Here is a 17,653-nt window from a genome sequence, read left to right as displayed (position 1 = left end):
TTGATACTTGGCACGTTGTGGTTTTTGTGGCAATACCTAACTACTTTATATCCGGGTTCGGCATGTATTTGTTGTAACATAATAAACAATAACTATCGAAGGTGAACCTATAATCTTAACGTAAGATTAATCATCACGAGGGTCATAACATATTATATCTTTAAACAACAGAACTACTAAATTATGTAATTATTTTATAATATAAACTTGAAATCGTGTCAATATATATCGAGTTAATTTACGACATCGAACTCGAGTTTTATTTTAACATAATTCCCGATTTCAAGGACTAGTAAAGTAATATAAAAAAATATTACTGGTAAGAGAATCGTTTAGAGAACATCGCCTGATACACTATATAATCTACATTTGTTATTTCAAATAAGGACATTTCTTACGTATCTTCTACGCAGTTAGAAGTACTAAACTGTGTGCAAATCATTTGTCCTGATCGGCATTAACTTGGCGGCACTCATGATGCTTACTGATCACATTCCTGCACTTACGTGACTCAAAGTTATAAGGAATAAGGTTTAATATAATGGAAAAGACATCTAAAATTAACAGTTATATTTTTGAGTATAGGCATTTATTATCTAGAAAGGCAATGTGTTGGTAACATGTCATCCAATCGGAACGTATTTTGTTATTATGTTATATTTTGATAAACAAATAGGATGAAGAAAAAAAGCAATAACTAATATATCTCTTTAATTATACTTTTTATTACTAAGTACAGTTAATTGAGCGAATCTTCTTAAAGATTTTCTACTAATACGTGATGATAAAACATTTTTAATATCTACATGGACCATTAAGTACTCATTACTAGTAATGCATATTTGGTAACACATAAATTACACGGACACAGAAGATCGTTATGGACTAGAGCCATATGCGTTTATACCATATTATTTCAAGTTGGTAAATAAATCCAATTTATATATTTTACATCCGTCTTATTGTTGATCCAATACTCATTTTCGTTTACCATACCTGCAAGAAATAAATTAACGTTAATTTTGTGTTGATCAGCGAAAAATAATTATGTTACATCATCATAGCTGAGATAATACCGTGATTAATCTTTATATTCTGACAAATGAATACATATCAATGTTGTTAATCGCAAGTATATCAGATATGAACTGAACTAGTCCTTGAAAAGGGTATGTTAACGGCCATCCAAAACACGTCCAAATACCTGTTTCCGATACTGGATATTTTAAGTTCCATTAAAAAGTATATATTTGCATAATATAATGCAATATGTGTGTGTGACTTCAAATACGGTTGTAGCCATATTCACAATTCGCGTTTTTCCTTTTCCATTAAAAGAAGAGTAGAAATAACTCAAATATTATATAACATAAGCTTACTTACTACTACTTCTACTACTACTTACCCATTCACTGTGGCAGTAGCTGTGGCTGTAGCATGTGCAGTTCCCCCACAGCCACCCCCACCACAGCCACCGCATCCGCCACCACAGCCGGTTGATCCGCCGTGGTTGTATCCATTGTTGCCGTAACCTCCGCCTTGATTTAAGCCACCGTAGCCACCGTCACCATAACCTCCACCGCCACCACCACCGCCTGCAAATAGTAAGAATTATTTTCTATAATAATCAGGTGTATCGTGTTTATTGTCTTTGTTACAGCAGCTAACAAACATAACTTAATCTGGTAAGTTTCAAGACAGAATTCATGGTTCGAGTTCGAAACGTTGGCTGGCAGATTTTGACGCTTCACTTTCATACAAAAATTACATTATTGTTAGTGAACTGTCAAGTGTGTATACGGAGACTATAGCCCAACATTACTAGTGCTATAAAAGTTCTTTATAAATTAGGAAAATGCTCGAACTTCCTCGGTCACGTTGCATTTTGTCGCATGTGTTGCCACTTAAGTTGACGTTTGGGAATAGGAATAACGTTACTTGATATGAAACCATAGTACACGTGCCCTGAATTTTATTTGTATCTGGTATATTAGAACGATTCAATTGTAAATACGTAAATTTAAAAATACAAATATTTTTTACCTCCGTATCCACCACCGCCGCCGCCGCCGCCGCCTCCACCATAGCCACCACCATAACCACCGCCGCCGCCGCCGCCACCACCGCCGCCGCCACCTCCATATCCGCCGCCATAGTTTCCATATCCTCCATCTCCACCGTAGTGCCCACCGTAACCACCATTACCGCCGTGGCTATGAGCTAGAAACAGAATATAAATTAATTTCTTACTTTATATGATAAATGCTATCCTATTCTTAGAGAATGCATCTTTCAAACTTGCGTCCGAATCACGCCTGTACCAATGCGAAGGAAAATCATCATAAGACAAAACAAGGAAGCCTCAGGCCCAAAAGTGCCCATGTCAAACAGAGAAGGCTGATCACATATTCGCCTATAGATTGATTGTATTACAAGACCTAGAGGTTGTAGCGCCCCTGGTTGTTTTAGATTTTATTATTTTATCTTAAAAAAAAAATCACAGAGTCTTTACAGAGAGTCCAAGGATACTATTCGATACCATCAACTTAAAGTAATTTATAAATTTACAATTTTTTAACCGGAAAGCTATTTGTATTATTATTAAATTGTTTTCTTTCACTGTGTAAAAGCTATGTTAACCAAAGACAATATTATAACTTTACCTCGAAATAAATAGAATATTTAAATTTACATGAATAAATTAAATATAAACAAGTTGCTTTTCATTGCTTTTCGTATTCTCCGCGTACCATAACCGTGAGAATCATTTCTATTGTCCTACCAATAATCTTGTTAAACACGGATGCTTCATTAATGTTCAAATATTAATTACAAATTAAAAGATAATTTAATGTTTTCTAGAATATAAGATATATTATACCAGATTTCTAGAAACTGGTTGCATTAAGATTAATTAATTAATTAATTGAAAATAAGATTTTAATATCTATTTCGTTGATAGAAAAATATAAAAAGTTGTGGTTTATCAATATTACCGATATACCTTGGCAGTGTTCCCAGTTTTCACATATTTGTCAATCGCTTATTATTTATCAGTTATTACCTTTTGTGCCAGCTTTCCTCCAATAGGTGGAGTCTTAATCAGTTCGGTCTATCTTAAAGGAAAATAAAAAATAAGCACTCACTATGCTCCTTTATGACTTTAACGATCACGGTCTTTTGTGGCTCCTGGTATCCGTGACCATAGCCTCCTTCGTAGCCGCGTCCGCCACCGTATCCTCCACCGTATCCTCCACCGTAGCCTCCGCCGTAACCACCTCCTCCACTGAAGCCATGTCCACCACCCAAGGAAAAGCCAAAGCTGTGGCCAAGAAGGAGCTTTCCAAGGGTACGCTTTTGCCTATTTAACCTTCCAGGGTGATCTTGATCTTCTAGTTTCTGCAACATAATATTCTAATGAAACTTTTTCATTCAGCAAGTGAATAAGAAGATAAAAACGTTATATTAAACGTTTTTTTGATTTTAAAAATACATATATTAATTAATACTTGTTCGCAAAACAATATTATCAAAACATTTAGCTTTAGCACACACAAATATTTTTCTCATTTAATTATCATACAGATCTAATATTGTCGTTAATGGTTTTAAATTATTATAACAATATATCAACATTGTTAGCCTACAATGACAAATATCGTTAGAACTTTCTCACGCGATTGTAATAAAAAAGTGTTTCAATTAAAACTTTAAAAAGTTTTAATATATTAAGGTTATACAAAAAGATATTAAGAAAACTACATACCTTAACATATATAGGTTGTTGATTGTAATTTAGTGACTTAGCTTCTGGCTCTCTTAACTTTTGGGAAGAGTTCCTCTGCGACAACAATATTAATATAGGGAACTGCCTGGATCTGTCAGTAGCACGTGTCGGGGAGTCTTTGGGAGGCGCCAACACCGGTAGTACCATCACCTCCCTATCGTCAAGGTAATTGTCATGAAGGGAGGCGCTAGCAGTGGCGACAACCGCCACCAACGTCACCGCACACCAAAGGTCCATCGCGGTCACTGCCAGCCACCGTGCGTCCGACCTATTTATACAACACTCTTGGACACCACACAACACGTCACTGAGCGTTTCTCACACTCACGTCATCACGATAAGATGACGATTGAAAACATCGATGAAAAAGTCCGATAATTATATTAACAGAATTAAAGGAGGATTTTAATTCTGATCCATAATATTTTTATTCATTCATAAATTTTTGGTTTCCCCAAATGTAATCAATGTTTAGGAACTTCAAAAATTCGACCATGAAAGCAAAGAGTCTGTCAGTAACTAATAATTTGAGTTTGTTTGTATGTTTCAAACAAAAGGCGGATACATGATTTAAAAAAAAAATGCTCTAGAGGAGAAGAGGAAAAATATAGTAAATGTCACTTGATTTGGGACAACGTCTAATATTTAATTTTAGTGAGATTATTTTAGCGGTATGTGGTTGAATGTGTGTCAATAATCGACATGTTAGACTTGTCTATTTGTGAAGTCGTTACACGTTTGGTTGGATATTCCCGCAAACCGGCCTGTGTGATGTTGTACCATCTACAGCCTGTTGTAATAATATCAGATGTACATACGTACGTACGTACGTATCAGTACGTTTACAAATGTGCTTTGTGCAGTAGGAGCTCGTGATGGAATAAGAAAGACGGTATATTTTTATTATGTATAATAAAGATTTTCTTTTTGAAATAGGTTGCTCCACCATCTCCACCATAAACCGCGATCTGCCAAATTACGTAACACTGCGATGAAAATATAGATAAATGCAAATAAAGCCGAATTTGATGAATAAATGTGAATTTGGAAGCGGATCAGTTAATAATAATGAGTACATCAAAAACTCAAATAAGCGAAAACAAAACAAATTTCATATTTAAATCTATTTTTAATGTTCCACCTTGTCCTTAGTACTTTAATTAAAACGGTGCAATTATACTTATTTATTTTTTTATTAAAGAAGTGTACATTGAACTAGAAGCAGGCGTTTAAAATTATAATGCTTTTAGCTCTCAGTTCAAACAAGTTCGCTAAGTGGTCCGCTTCACTAGTTCACTACATCGTTTAAAGTTTTTGTATTTTACAATATGGAGTAGTTCCAATTCAAATTTTGCTACTTTTAACCGTCTTTAAAAACTTGAAGATGGATCAATATCCTTTATTTTACAATAAACATTCAAATTGTGATTCAAGCGTAATTAATTTTTTACTTCAGCTAGTTTGATTCGTTTGGCAGTACTTCAGTGAAGACTAGTTTATATATACATATATATATATATATATATACATCTGTATTTAAATTTGGATAAATAATGCTTATAGGATTGATTTATTGCAACACATTTGTTTCATTAGAAACAATGAATGAAACATTATACACAATAGAATTAGTGATATGATTACACGGCTTGTAGAGTGGGAAGCCCGGTTACATCTCGGTAAAGGTAATTTACATTTTTGCATATCATTACAATCGCACTGCCACTTATTTGCAAACACATCACGTTACGGTTTACACACATGATAAAGTCTTTTGGAAAAATAATGATAATAACATAATAATTAAATTTGCTATAATATTACATTGTTAACGAAGACTTAAACATTAAAGCGCCTTAAAAATAGTCAGTAAATATAAATTCCTGACTTTACGTTCTCCGTCTCAACTATCAGATGATCACGGATTTAATTGTGTTTATGGTTTTTTTGGGATTAGAAACATAAAATTAATTTACAACTTATTTATTATAATTTTTAAATTGTTGAATATCCTATACACAAATCTCTGGTAACCTATAAAGTAATAATAATAATTAATAAATATAAAATTAAAACAAATTATGGTGGATCAAGTATGATCTTTGTAGCAGTGTACCTTTAATAGCATCAGCTCTGGGTGCATGGGTACTATCGACCAGTTGCCAACTTAAATCTTTTAGTGCACAAGCACTTGAACCCCACGGCCCAAGAGTCTCTTACACTTAAACAATTACTTACAAGCCATACTGTGACATTCATTATTGTCTCATTAATAGATGATTCGTTATAACAGGCAGTATCTTCGTTTAGTCTGTAGTGTAGCTAATACGAGTAATACTATGAAATCTAACAACAATCCAAATTCATAGATAATATATACACTAAAGGTCAGGATTTTTTGTAATTTTACAACTCCAATCGTTTATTTTCAAATTCATTATTCGTCTAACATGTTTTAATCATGATATCAAATTATAATTTATGATTAAATTAGTCAAGGTCATTACGGATTTCCACAAAATAATGTTTTAACATAAGAGACATAAAAATACATATTTTGAAACTTTATCCTTATAATTAACATTTATTGACTTGTTATTCGTGATTGCATTGTTATTTGTTATTATAATCATACAACAAGTTTCAATTGGTACAATATATCTATTAAAGTAATTAAAACATTTTTTAAATGATATTATTTAAGACACGCGTAATTACTTACTGAAAGCAAAACAAAGAAATTTCTGATTACAAAGTCAAAGACAAAACATATTTTATGCATAACAACATACTCAGCATGAAGCCTGCATTTCCAAGGCTACAAATAATAAATTTTCAAGGGTCAGCTTCAAGGCGAGAAAATCTTGATAATAGTACATAATGGTGAGACTTTTGAAGGTTGTATAAACAAAAAATCCATGCACATTTAACTACAGCATTCATTGAAAGAAAACAATTTTTTAACCGGATTATTGTATTATTATAAATATTTTACATAATTTTAAATTTAAATTTTTCCGACGTTTCGCGTGCTTTACAGCTTGCGTGGTCACGGTGATAATAATATAAATAGCTTTAATCCGGTAAAAAAATTGTTTTCTTTCAATGTGTAAAAGCTATGTTAACAAAAGACAATACTATACAGCAATTATTTGCAAATATATCTGAATAATAAAGTCAATTATAATGGCTATCGGCTTGGCTACGGGATGGCGCGGTTATTTTAAAACAGTCACAAGTATTTATTCTATTTACGTGTCACTTGACATAAAAATTTAACATATATTAACAAAATATTTATATGTTTTAAAATATATTTTTATGCGTATTTTACAAAATAATATGTAGAACCAGGAGTTTTACCATTTTCGTAGTTTGTATGTTTTTGCGCCTAATATCTAGCTGAAAACCATAGATTCATAATCGTTTACAGCCTAAAAGGGCCAAATTTGATCTTGCAAAGATTTCACTCACAAGGGAAAATTGTTGACCCTTCTACTCTTTCAATGTTTTGATACTATATATTATTTATCTTAGAACTATAATCAATGTGTGTGTAATGTAGCGATTTTGGATCCATAACCATAATTCGGTGGGACATTTCTGTATGAATTATACCCTGAAAACGTAAAAAACATAAGGTTTGTCTTTTGTTTACGCAAGCCAAAACTAACATAAATCTTCTTGGCCGTCAGCGTCGTCTTGGATGTCTTCTTAGACATTTTTATTTTAACATACCTTTTGCTTGTCATCTAAATCTTTACCCCTATGAATTCAGTCAAGTGATTCAAAATCCAAAGAGCATTTGACAAAAGAGAGATTTGGCACGTCTTGTCTCTAATTCTCAGCATTTAATAATTATTTTGCGGTCTTGGTTACCTTAGTAACTATCAGCCCCATTCACATTACCTGAACGTGGAATTATAACTTCTATCTTCTAAGACTACGTAGTATTTCCCATAAAAATAAAAGTAGTACGTTGTATACCTAAGTTGTATTACTATTAATTTCCATATTGTGTACAGACTAGCTCATCATATATATCGCGTAACTAATAACAATGAATGTGTAATGGACACCAAAAAATATTTTCGTATTTATTATTTTGTTCTACGCTGCGTTAGTCTGACGTTATCGCTAATTAATTATAAGTCTATTAAAACCGCGCATCCACACTGTGAAAGAAACAAGTAATTGCATAGATATACCTATACAAATCTATCATAGATTATCTTTATAAATCATTTGTTGTAGAAGAACAAATCGCTTGAATTCTTGATAGTTTTTTGGGTTTGGGTTTGTAAAATAGAGGTGATATATCACCTTATATATATATATTACCTTATTATGTTATTAGATTTTATTTTTAACGATTTTAATTATCTCTTTTATTTTTTCATAGACTTATACTTTACAGTTGCTAACAAAAAGACTATGTAACTTAATTGATAAAGAAATAATTTTGTAGAACCTTGACCTATAGTGAGTTTTAGTAATAAATATTTACAAACCTTCGTTTATCTTCTTATTGATGACCCAACTTCTGCAAAGCATTACATTAGAAATTAAAAAGTATACATAAAAGGCGTCATTTATTCACAACACAAGCTACAACTGCCTATATGCAATTGGTGTAATAATTAAAACTCTTTAAGCAAATTATTTTCAACTTAAATTTGATTAATATTTGCAAGAATCTTAAAAATTCAGGTCTTTTCTATATATAATTATACTAACCTGCACACGGTAAATGGTTTGCGAATCATCGCTCTTCATCTCATTTATATCACTAACGTTTTTATCTGACAATAATAAAAGTATAGGAAAATCTTTTGCTCTTTCTTCTCTACCATTAGGAGCTAACAGGGGCGAGATTAGAACAATTTCTTTATCTTTAATTTCACCGTACACCAGCGATACGAACACTGTTAATACACACGATATGACGAATTTCATTGTGCTTATAATGAAACTTTTGCAGGATACTTATTTATATGATTTGATTTGAATTGATGATCACGATCTAGTGTTCTTCCGTTTTAATTGACCTTAAAGTCTGAGATCATTGAGCGATTCTGAATTAACTAATAGTGAATAATAACAATAAATTAAAATAAGTATACATATATAAACATGTATTGGCTATTGACCTTGAAATATTTGTGAAAGTTCAGGGAAGGTTTGAACGGTGGGAAATAAAAAAGTAAAGAAAACTAATAAAAAAAACAGTTGAATTTTCCGGTAAGATAACTTTAGATTTATAACTTCACCGGGTTATCTCGTGCTAAATATATATGTTTTCATAAGCTTTTATTATATGAAGTTATCTCAGTGAACTTTGAAATATAAAGCCAGTTTGATGTAAAAAAAATAGATAAACACATAATTTTTAAGATACGTTATTTATTTACAAGATATTATACGAATAACAAGTTATAATGAATAAACATAATAAATTCATTTCCATATTTTAAAATATTAATTTTAGCTAACATACAAATCTTTTACAGAGAATGATACTATATCAATAATAAATGGTCTGAGACTAAAGCGGTGTAAATTATATTCATATAAACCTCACAGCTGTACCGGCACTGTCGTGTCTCTTTACAAAGAGATGAATATGACAAAACACTATTTAAATAACCTACGTTTATAGGACCAATAATCCATTATGATCTGGCTATGACTTCATCAGGAATAATCTAAAACAGCCTTGGACAAACTTGAGTTGCCAGTATTTATAGGATTCCCAACTTGAAAATATATATTTATATATATATACAACATAAACAGCCGTATTCTTAATCAAGTATTACATTATCATTCATGATGGATTAGCTCATAAGTCTAAAAACTGTTCATCGGAATCCGCAGACAAAGTAAATATAGCGCGGCGCGGTCTTTATTGTATATGTCAAGCTACAGTTTACTCGTAAAGAATGACTTTATGTTCGGCTAAATGACTAAAATATCCTAAGGGCACTAAGAATATAGAAAAAATATAAAATCACAGCGGATACCTTGAGTCCGTAAGGTTAACATGTACAGAAGTAACCTGTTGAAGGAAAAGGTGCTAAGGTGGCTTTCACATCCAATGTTTGTCCTCCATCCCTTAACTCTCCAATCACATCGGTGCCAACTGGTGAAATAAGTTCCAGCGGAGGTACGGGCGACGTTGTTTGAAACATTGATTTGGTGTTCACTACTGGTGTTGGCACAATCAACTCTGATGTTACGTCACTATTGGTCCTCGCCTTTGCTACTTGTATAACCCTCGTTGGTTCACTTGTAATAAACGCTGGATCTATATCCGCCAGTGCAGGTCGCGTGATTTGGTTATTGTCAATGGTAGCAACAATTTGCGCACTAACTACGGTTTTCTCTATCTTTTCCTTATTATAATCCCCTGTTACTTCTTCCTCTGGTAGAACTGGAGTGGGAGCCACAACAAATTTTCCTTGTAATTCCACGGTTTCATTAGGATTTATTGTCTTTGAAGAACAGAAAGTATTAAATACTATACATAATATAAACGAAATTAAAAAACTAGTTATTTTAACCATTTTTGATTGAGAGCAAGAAACACGAAGGATTCGTAAGATTGTTGTACGTGGAATGACCGGTGGGTCGTTGGCTATTTTGTTAATTAATTAACATGGGACAATTGTAAAATATCCACCTTTTTAAAACTTACATCTAGTTTGCCATGAGTATCTTTATACCTAATATATCAACGGTCTGATCTAAAAGAAGTGTTCATTCTGAACTGAGTTATCGCAGCAACACGACGTGCTGTACTTTATGGAGAATAAATTGGTATTCTTGATAAATAAATAATAATGACTAAATGATAACAATATTCAAATATATAGTTAAATGTTATTTGCTGCGATATTTAATACGTAAAGAGTTATTTTTATTAATGCATCTTAGTTTCCAGTCACAACACACGAGAAATAAAAAATATGCTATTTTACTAAAGGTCAAAGACTTAACCGGTTTCAACGCTTACGACCTTATAATTGTAATAATTTAAAGCGGTTCAATGAAATGAGCTAAATTTAGAGCCAATCAAAATTATGTTAGTAAATTTGCTCTTCCATAAACAATTTGTTTCTGTGACCTGGCATTGACCACCTTTTTCGTACGAACACTACGTGGACGGGCAGATCTTTTTCTGTCACAAATAGAGGAGTTCTTGTCGTATCTAATAAATGCCCGGTACATAAACATATGTACTATAAACGGTACTAATACCAAGCGTATGGAGAGTTTAAAAATGTCTTGACAAATGACAAATTCTAAATTCAAATGTAATGTTTTGTTAATTTTCAATTGTAACGGTATTTATTTTTTACACTTTAACACACAGCCAAGATTTAATCAAACGATGTTCTCAATCATACAAAATATTCCTTATGCCACAACTGCATGGTAACGAAAATGTGTACCAAGTAGAAATCGTATAATTAACATAACGAATAGTCTAAAATGATTGATTTCAATGCCAAATAAAGAAGAACCAGAAGTTTATTAGACTTCGTATAACTTACATGTCATTTGTAATCAAGTCCACGTGTGGGACGTTTGCATGAGTCATGGGTTAGACCAGTTCCTTCATTGTCAATACGAAACATGATCAACAACTTTGATACCTTTTCAATATTATTAATGTTTCAAAAAAATAATGCCTAAGAATTTTGTCATTAGAAATAGTAGTTTAATAAACCGATTTACGTTTGGGAAAAAGTTTGCAAATTTTGCGTGACCAGGGGAGAGAGAGAAAATCTGCATAGCTTACTACCAGATATTATCAGTCACCTACCAATTATAAAAGTGTACTTCATTATAATCAGTGGAATAAAACATTTCAGCTTTAATCCTATAACAAATTATGTTGCCATTGCATTATTAAGAAAAGAAACTCCTGGCAGCACTATTAGAGCAAAGTATTACCGTCGGTGTTACTTTGCGCTGACAGTTTCGAGCAGGCGTTTATAAATTGGCACCTAAAACTGAAATTTCTATAAGTTTAATCGAAGAAGTAGCATTAAAATACAATAATTGTTATTATAACTTAACTAAATCACTTGACTTGTGGATATTCGACATAATTTGTCAGAAAAACACAAATGAGTACATTAGTTAAAACTATTATAATGTTAGTTAGTTTTTTTATTTGATCAACGAATAAGAATGTTATTCGTAAAGTTAGGTCGTTAATTTGTCTAAGATATACTTAAGTATATAGTAGTAGTATCAAGACAATTCGAACCTCGATAGATTTTATTATATTTACGCTTTGAAAAGTATTCGTTCACTGAGGTAAAACATAGGAAACCCGCATGTCGTTGACCTAAATATCAATAACGTTTTAAAGGAAACCTATTAACAAAACAGATGTAAAAATATTTCATGATGATGAAACAGTATGAAATATGCCCCTGAAAATTTATCTTTTTCATGATCATTTGTCTAATACGCTAGTAGGTGATCTGCCTTCTGTGCCTGACGCACGGCGTCGACTTTTTGGGTGTAAGGCAAGCCGGTTTCCTAACGATGTTTTTCTTCACCGTTCGAGCGAATGTTTAATGAAAACATAGAAAGAAAATCCAGTCGCGCACAGGCACGAATCGGATCTTCTACCTCAGGGATGAGAGTCGCATGCTGCAGCCACAAGCCAACACTGAAAGAAAAATATATTATTGGAAATTTTTAATTTTAGTTTCATTAGGAAGGAATGTCATACAGCTATTTCAGGACACACAAACACGGAGACCGAACTTACTGACTTACTTAATGACAATTATAAAAATTAAAGAATCAAACTTATATATTGTAAAATAAGAAAAAACAGGTTCCAGTAAAAATGCTTTGCTAACCGCTTCTAGTCCTTGTTTATGTGTGTACAAAGCATGCATTCAACAATTAGTATATTATTTAAGGACATAACGTCGGGCGACGAAGGACCTACGCGAGCGCCGTCGAGTGCTCGATGTATGACAAGTGGTAGCGCGTGGTCGGCAAAGACGTTCTCTAGTTTAGGACCTAGGCTTACTTTAGGAGTAAGTAATAGACCAGACTGGACACTATATTGGAATCCCACTGGATGACCGACACAAAACTAAATGTAGTTAATAAATAAGAGATATTTCAAAATCAAAATTAATTTATTTAGACGTATTGGCGAGAAGGTGAAAACATTTACTAGTATTGGAAAGACTAGATATATTTTATAACTCAGACTTTACGCTTACTTTACAGAATTATCATTTTATGTACATAGAATTTGAAATAACAATATAATAAAATATACGAAAACATTTGTACCTTTGAATATAATAATATTAAGTCCCTAATTCATGGCAATGCCAAGATAACAGAATTATTTTAATATTTTTCGTAAATCTCAGGTAATATAACAATACGGTCATACGGTCATACGACTGTTCTTGACATCTGGGCTGAGAATAAAGTGAAATTATTGTAGAGATCAAGTATAGGTAAAGAATGAATCTATAGTTTTGCAAGTCACTCTCAACATGAAATTCGACCATGACTTTATATTGTGTTTGAATCTTTTTTGTTTAGGTTGATCTAACGTTATAATTACAATATTAAGAGTACTTATACAATATCAAATGTCAATAAGAATAAGTACGTAATATTAAGAGAGATCCAAAACCAAAGGTTATATCATATATGTGGTGATAAGTTATACACAATATAGATAATTATATATATCTATATAAAATCATAATAAAAGTTACCTGATATTTGCCGCTTAACTGATATTGATACATTTTGGTATAAAGATTTATTGGAGCTGAACGAATTTGTCAACTTTCATTAAGATAAATCTGTGAGAAATAAATCGAACTTTATAGAACTACGAGATCGTCACTATAATAAATTAAATATACAAGTTTTTATAACCTACTTTGTTAATATATAATACCAACAAAAATTAACTTTGAGCAATAATTATTACATTACGTATTAAATCCTTAAAAAGTTCACAAGTTCACGATCGAGTCGATCAATCTTCTTTCTATAGAATTTTGTTCATGATTTATGTAATAATAATTAGTACGTTAACGATAGACTTTCAACACTTTCACTAGCAACGGTGAAGTCGTTTCGGGCAACCGAGCACTGCTGCAACTGCGACGCACAATAGTACGGCAAGTGTGGTTTCGCTGTAGTTAGTAGCAGCCGCACTGCGAGACAGTGTCGCTGCCATTTTGTCACCTGAAATTATTAAAATATTTGTTTAAAATAGATACAAAAAACATGGCTGTGTGGTGAAATTCTGTAAAGCTTTTTTAGAATTTAAATTTCATGCTTTCTTGCACCAGTGTTATTATTCTATGTTTGACGTTCATAATATTTGTAAAAAGCCTTTAGAGTGACTGAAGGCCAAAATATATTTTTTAACTTACTGCCTTCGGAGACATAGAGGTAGATGTGAGCGGGCTCGGCATTGGGCGCCCGACAGGAGTAATTGCCAGAGTGATCGGGACGCGCGCGGTGTACACTGAGCGATGATTGCGTACGCGCACCACGTGTTGCTGCGGCCGTTTGTACTGATACGCCACGCGCTGCGTCATAGTTAATCATTCTGGCGTTGTGGTACCAAAACACGTACTGCGGCGGCTCGGGGCTATTTTCGATGAGGCACACAAGCCGCACTGCCGAACCTGAATCTACATGCAGCTCCTCCGCTCCCAAAATCAGTGCCTCGGGCACCACCACTTGAAGATGCACCTGCCGCGACAGTGCACCGCTGCTGGATGAAACCTGGCATTCATACGTGCCATTATCTCGCTTTTGTACGTATTTGATCTGCAGCACCCAGTCCTCCGAACCTTCGCGATGCAGCACCTGAAAACGCTCGTCGTTGGTGTACACAAACGCACCGGAGCTAATGATGTGCCAGTCACGTCGACGCACCCAAGACACCTGTCGTTCAGCGAGGTGTCGCACCGGGCAGTGCAAAAAAGCTACAGAGCCAAGTTGTGCGCGTACTGTTTCGGCTGTGGCATTAAGCTCAGGCTCACGCCGCAAGGCTTCCAACGAAGCTTGCCATAGCTCACGCCACGCGGGTGCATTCTCCGCTGCTAGAGCAGCCTCCGCTGCTGCTGCTTCAGCTTCACTCGGGTCTCCTATCCGCAATTGACCTACGCCGAAGCTGGAAGTCGCCGTTTCCCAATCCACGCCGCTTTTTTCTGCAGAAAACAAAAAATATCTTGTTTTAGGTACTCGAGGAAAAATAAATGGATGTATCAACGGAGAATCCATACGTGTAGAGGGCGAAAGAAGCGCGGCGAGCAGCGCGACGAGCAGTGCTGGCGCCATCAGTGCCGCCACACGCTGTCGCGCCGCCGCCGCCGCCGTTTACGTAAGCTGTAACAAATTTAATGCTATCGTAAGAACCAGATCGCATATATAAATCTCTATAGAGTCAGATATAGTTTACCTTCATTATAAGGACTCTATTATGAACATAAAACCTTTATTTATTTAAGTTATAACGTTTAATTCTCATTTTATTTTACCACAATATACGATAGGCTTCACATCTAGGTTATTTTTATCAAATAGGTTTGGTAGCACACATATATCGTATCGGCAATATATTTGTTAAAAAGTTATACGAGTATAGTTTTAAGTACATAAACTGAAATGTCATGTGAAAGCTCTTTATGTCCTCAGTTCATTGGGTATGGCTTATTAATCCATTTTTCATAAATTTTATTATTAAAAAAAAACCGTTTTTACCTTAATCTTAACATAAGTAAATCATATTATATGTATATGGGTTATGATGAAGGAAAAGAGGAAACATTCCAAATAGAAAATTTTCTGTTCCAAAACCAAGTAGTATCTATGTACGTTTCAGCTATATACATAACCCCACACTTTCGAAATTTCGAAACAAACGTGTCGAAAATTCATTTGAGACAACTCCCCGAATGCATGGACAACCACAAAAGAATATTAATATTACTTATTTTAAAAGAAATTATAACAATGTGATGGTCCATAATTTTAGACTTCAAAAATTAAAAGAATTCGTAATCAGAATCGTAGAGGCATATATATATGTACTAAAATCCCTTATGAGGATCTAATATTTGTAAATAGTGTTATGTGTGATCTTAGCATATACCATCACTAAACCGCTTATTTTGTCTGTTGAAACATGTTATAGGGTCTCTATTTCTGTCAGATATTGCATTAATTCAAAATAGTGTTTTAACAACCTTGCTTTGGATATTAAATTAACCAGTTGACACATAAATTATTTTTTGTTTATAAAAACTTTTTTTTTTCATTTTCAGCCCCATACATAATAAGTTATGAAAACGCTTCGATTTGCCAATGGAGATTTATTAAGCGCTAAAGCTAGCAACGTACGAGTAGAATACAAATACCGAGCAATAATAGTAAAATTATTTATTGTGTTGCAATAGTTATTTTGTACTGATCCGCACTTGTATTTGCTAATACTAATGATTATTAAAATTATCTTAGTGTATTCTTCTATATATATAGAAATGTTTACAAGAACGTAGGATAAAATACATTTTAAAATAAAAAGAAACAGGTTTTTATTCGGTTATAATAATAATTTATCCGCATATATAAGTGCAAATGACGTCGACGTCAGTTTAGAAATTTTGTTACAGGTAACTTGTCTATTATCTATATTTTTTTTTATTCTAAGCAGTCCGTTGAAATATTAAGTGTATAAGAAATAATTTCGCCTCCATCAATAACTTACCCTTACTACGATAAATAAATAGAATTTCCATTTATAGATTAAGCTTGTTGAAAAATATATTTATAGTTCTCACATTTTCATGGAAATCTGCAATTATTGCAAAACATTCTGATATACCGGCCACTGATTGGATATAAAATAAGTCAAATTTATAGCAAATTAAAAGAAATACACTTTCACAAACTACGGATAAATTTAGTGACATGTTTTAGATATCATTTCTCAGTTCATCATTCAACAAGTAATAATTCGACACATAATATTCTTTCCTAGAAAGGCAGCCCACATAGCTATATGTAAAAGTAAATGTATGAGAGTATTACGCTCATTAGCACTAAGATACGTTGAAAACAAGTGAGGTTTCGCTATAAACTCCATCTATTTCTTATGTCTTCGTATTCGGTGATAACTTTAATATAGGTACATAATAATTTTTAAACAATAAGAAATTTCTATAGAAATATCAAAAGGTAAAATAACGAAAATAGATTTTAATTAATTTTTTCGTTTAAGTTAAATAACCTGGATACCATCAAATCGATTGAATAATTTTTAGAATACTTTTCGCTACAATGCTGTAGTTAAATATTATTGTAGGTGTTAAAATTATACCTGTGATTATAATGTACTTATATATAGTGAATGCATATAAGAAATGGTGCACCGGTTTCAGTTGAGTTGAGATCAGAATGCGCTATTGGCGCGGAGGTTGGTCACTGTTACACATGTCTCACTAGCCACTACACAAACGACCGCCTGCAAACGCGCGCCGCGACTCACTGACGCCTCGCGCCTCCCGCCCCGCGCATCAAGGCCTCAGCCGTCTTAACTATTAATACTATGATAAAATATCGGATTTACTTACATCCAAGCTATCCATTCAATATCATAATAATGGTTTGTATTCAGAATTAATGCTTAAATTTTGCTAGTCACATGCTAGCCAGTAAATGAAACGATAAGAGGAGCTACCAACACTGTAGCGAGTAGAGCTAAGATCTACATTCTACGCCATATAAGCAAAATTTACGTTTCCTCACTAACGCCCATATTCACGTTAATGGCATTTACTACAT

The 17,653-nt window shown here is 33.3% G+C and overlaps 2 protein-coding genes and 1 long non-coding RNA gene across 4 annotated transcripts; all 3 read right to left on the bottom strand.

Annotated features, from left to right (window-relative positions):
- Positions 1–694: 694 nt before the first annotated feature.
- Positions 695–4,058, bottom strand: LOC123716499 (glycine-rich protein DOT1-like). Its single transcript, XM_045672263.1, has 5 exons — positions 3,767–4,058; positions 3,147–3,399; positions 2,044–2,220; positions 1,406–1,595; positions 695–996 (listed from the first exon to the last, which is right to left on the bottom strand). Exons 1-5 carry the CDS (start codon positions 4,022–4,024, stop codon positions 978–980), a joined length of 897 nt encoding a protein of 298 aa, XP_045528219.1. The 5' UTR covers positions 4,025–4,058; the 3' UTR covers positions 695–977.
- Positions 4,059–5,338: 1,280 nt separating this feature from the next.
- Positions 5,339–8,760, bottom strand: LOC123716665. The gene is made up of 3 exons (XR_006754590.1): positions 8,525–8,760; positions 8,299–8,330; positions 5,339–7,406 (listed from the first exon to the last, which is right to left on the bottom strand). It is a non-coding gene; the product is annotated as an uncharacterized LOC123716665 (long non-coding RNA).
- A 4,219-nt stretch (positions 8,761–12,979) lies between these two features.
- Positions 12,980–17,343, bottom strand: LOC123716397 (hemicentin-2-like). Of its 2 annotated transcripts, none has more exons than XM_045672126.1 (4): positions 17,190–17,343; positions 15,094–15,196; positions 14,233–15,018; positions 12,980–14,041 (listed from the first exon to the last, which is right to left on the bottom strand). In XM_045672126.1, the coding sequence occupies exons 2-4, from the start codon at positions 15,146–15,148 to the stop codon at positions 13,911–13,913; spliced, it is 972 nt and encodes a 323-aa protein (XP_045528082.1). In that variant the 5' UTR covers positions 15,149–15,196; positions 17,190–17,343; the 3' UTR covers positions 12,980–13,910. The 2 variants fall into 2 exon arrangements, with proteins under 2 accessions (XP_045528082.1, XP_045528083.1); XM_045672127.1 differs by having other exon boundaries at positions 17,242–17,343.
- Between the last annotated feature and the right edge of the window lie 310 nt (positions 17,344–17,653).

The sequence above is a fragment of the Pieris brassicae genome, chromosome 11 (assembly GCF_905147105.1).
Source record: "Pieris brassicae chromosome 11, ilPieBrab1.1, whole genome shotgun sequence".
Lineage (NCBI taxonomy): Eukaryota > Metazoa > Arthropoda > Insecta > Lepidoptera > Pieridae > Pieris > Pieris brassicae.
The sequence above is the reverse complement of the archived record's forward strand: the minus strand, read 5'-3'. Positions and strand labels throughout refer to the sequence as shown.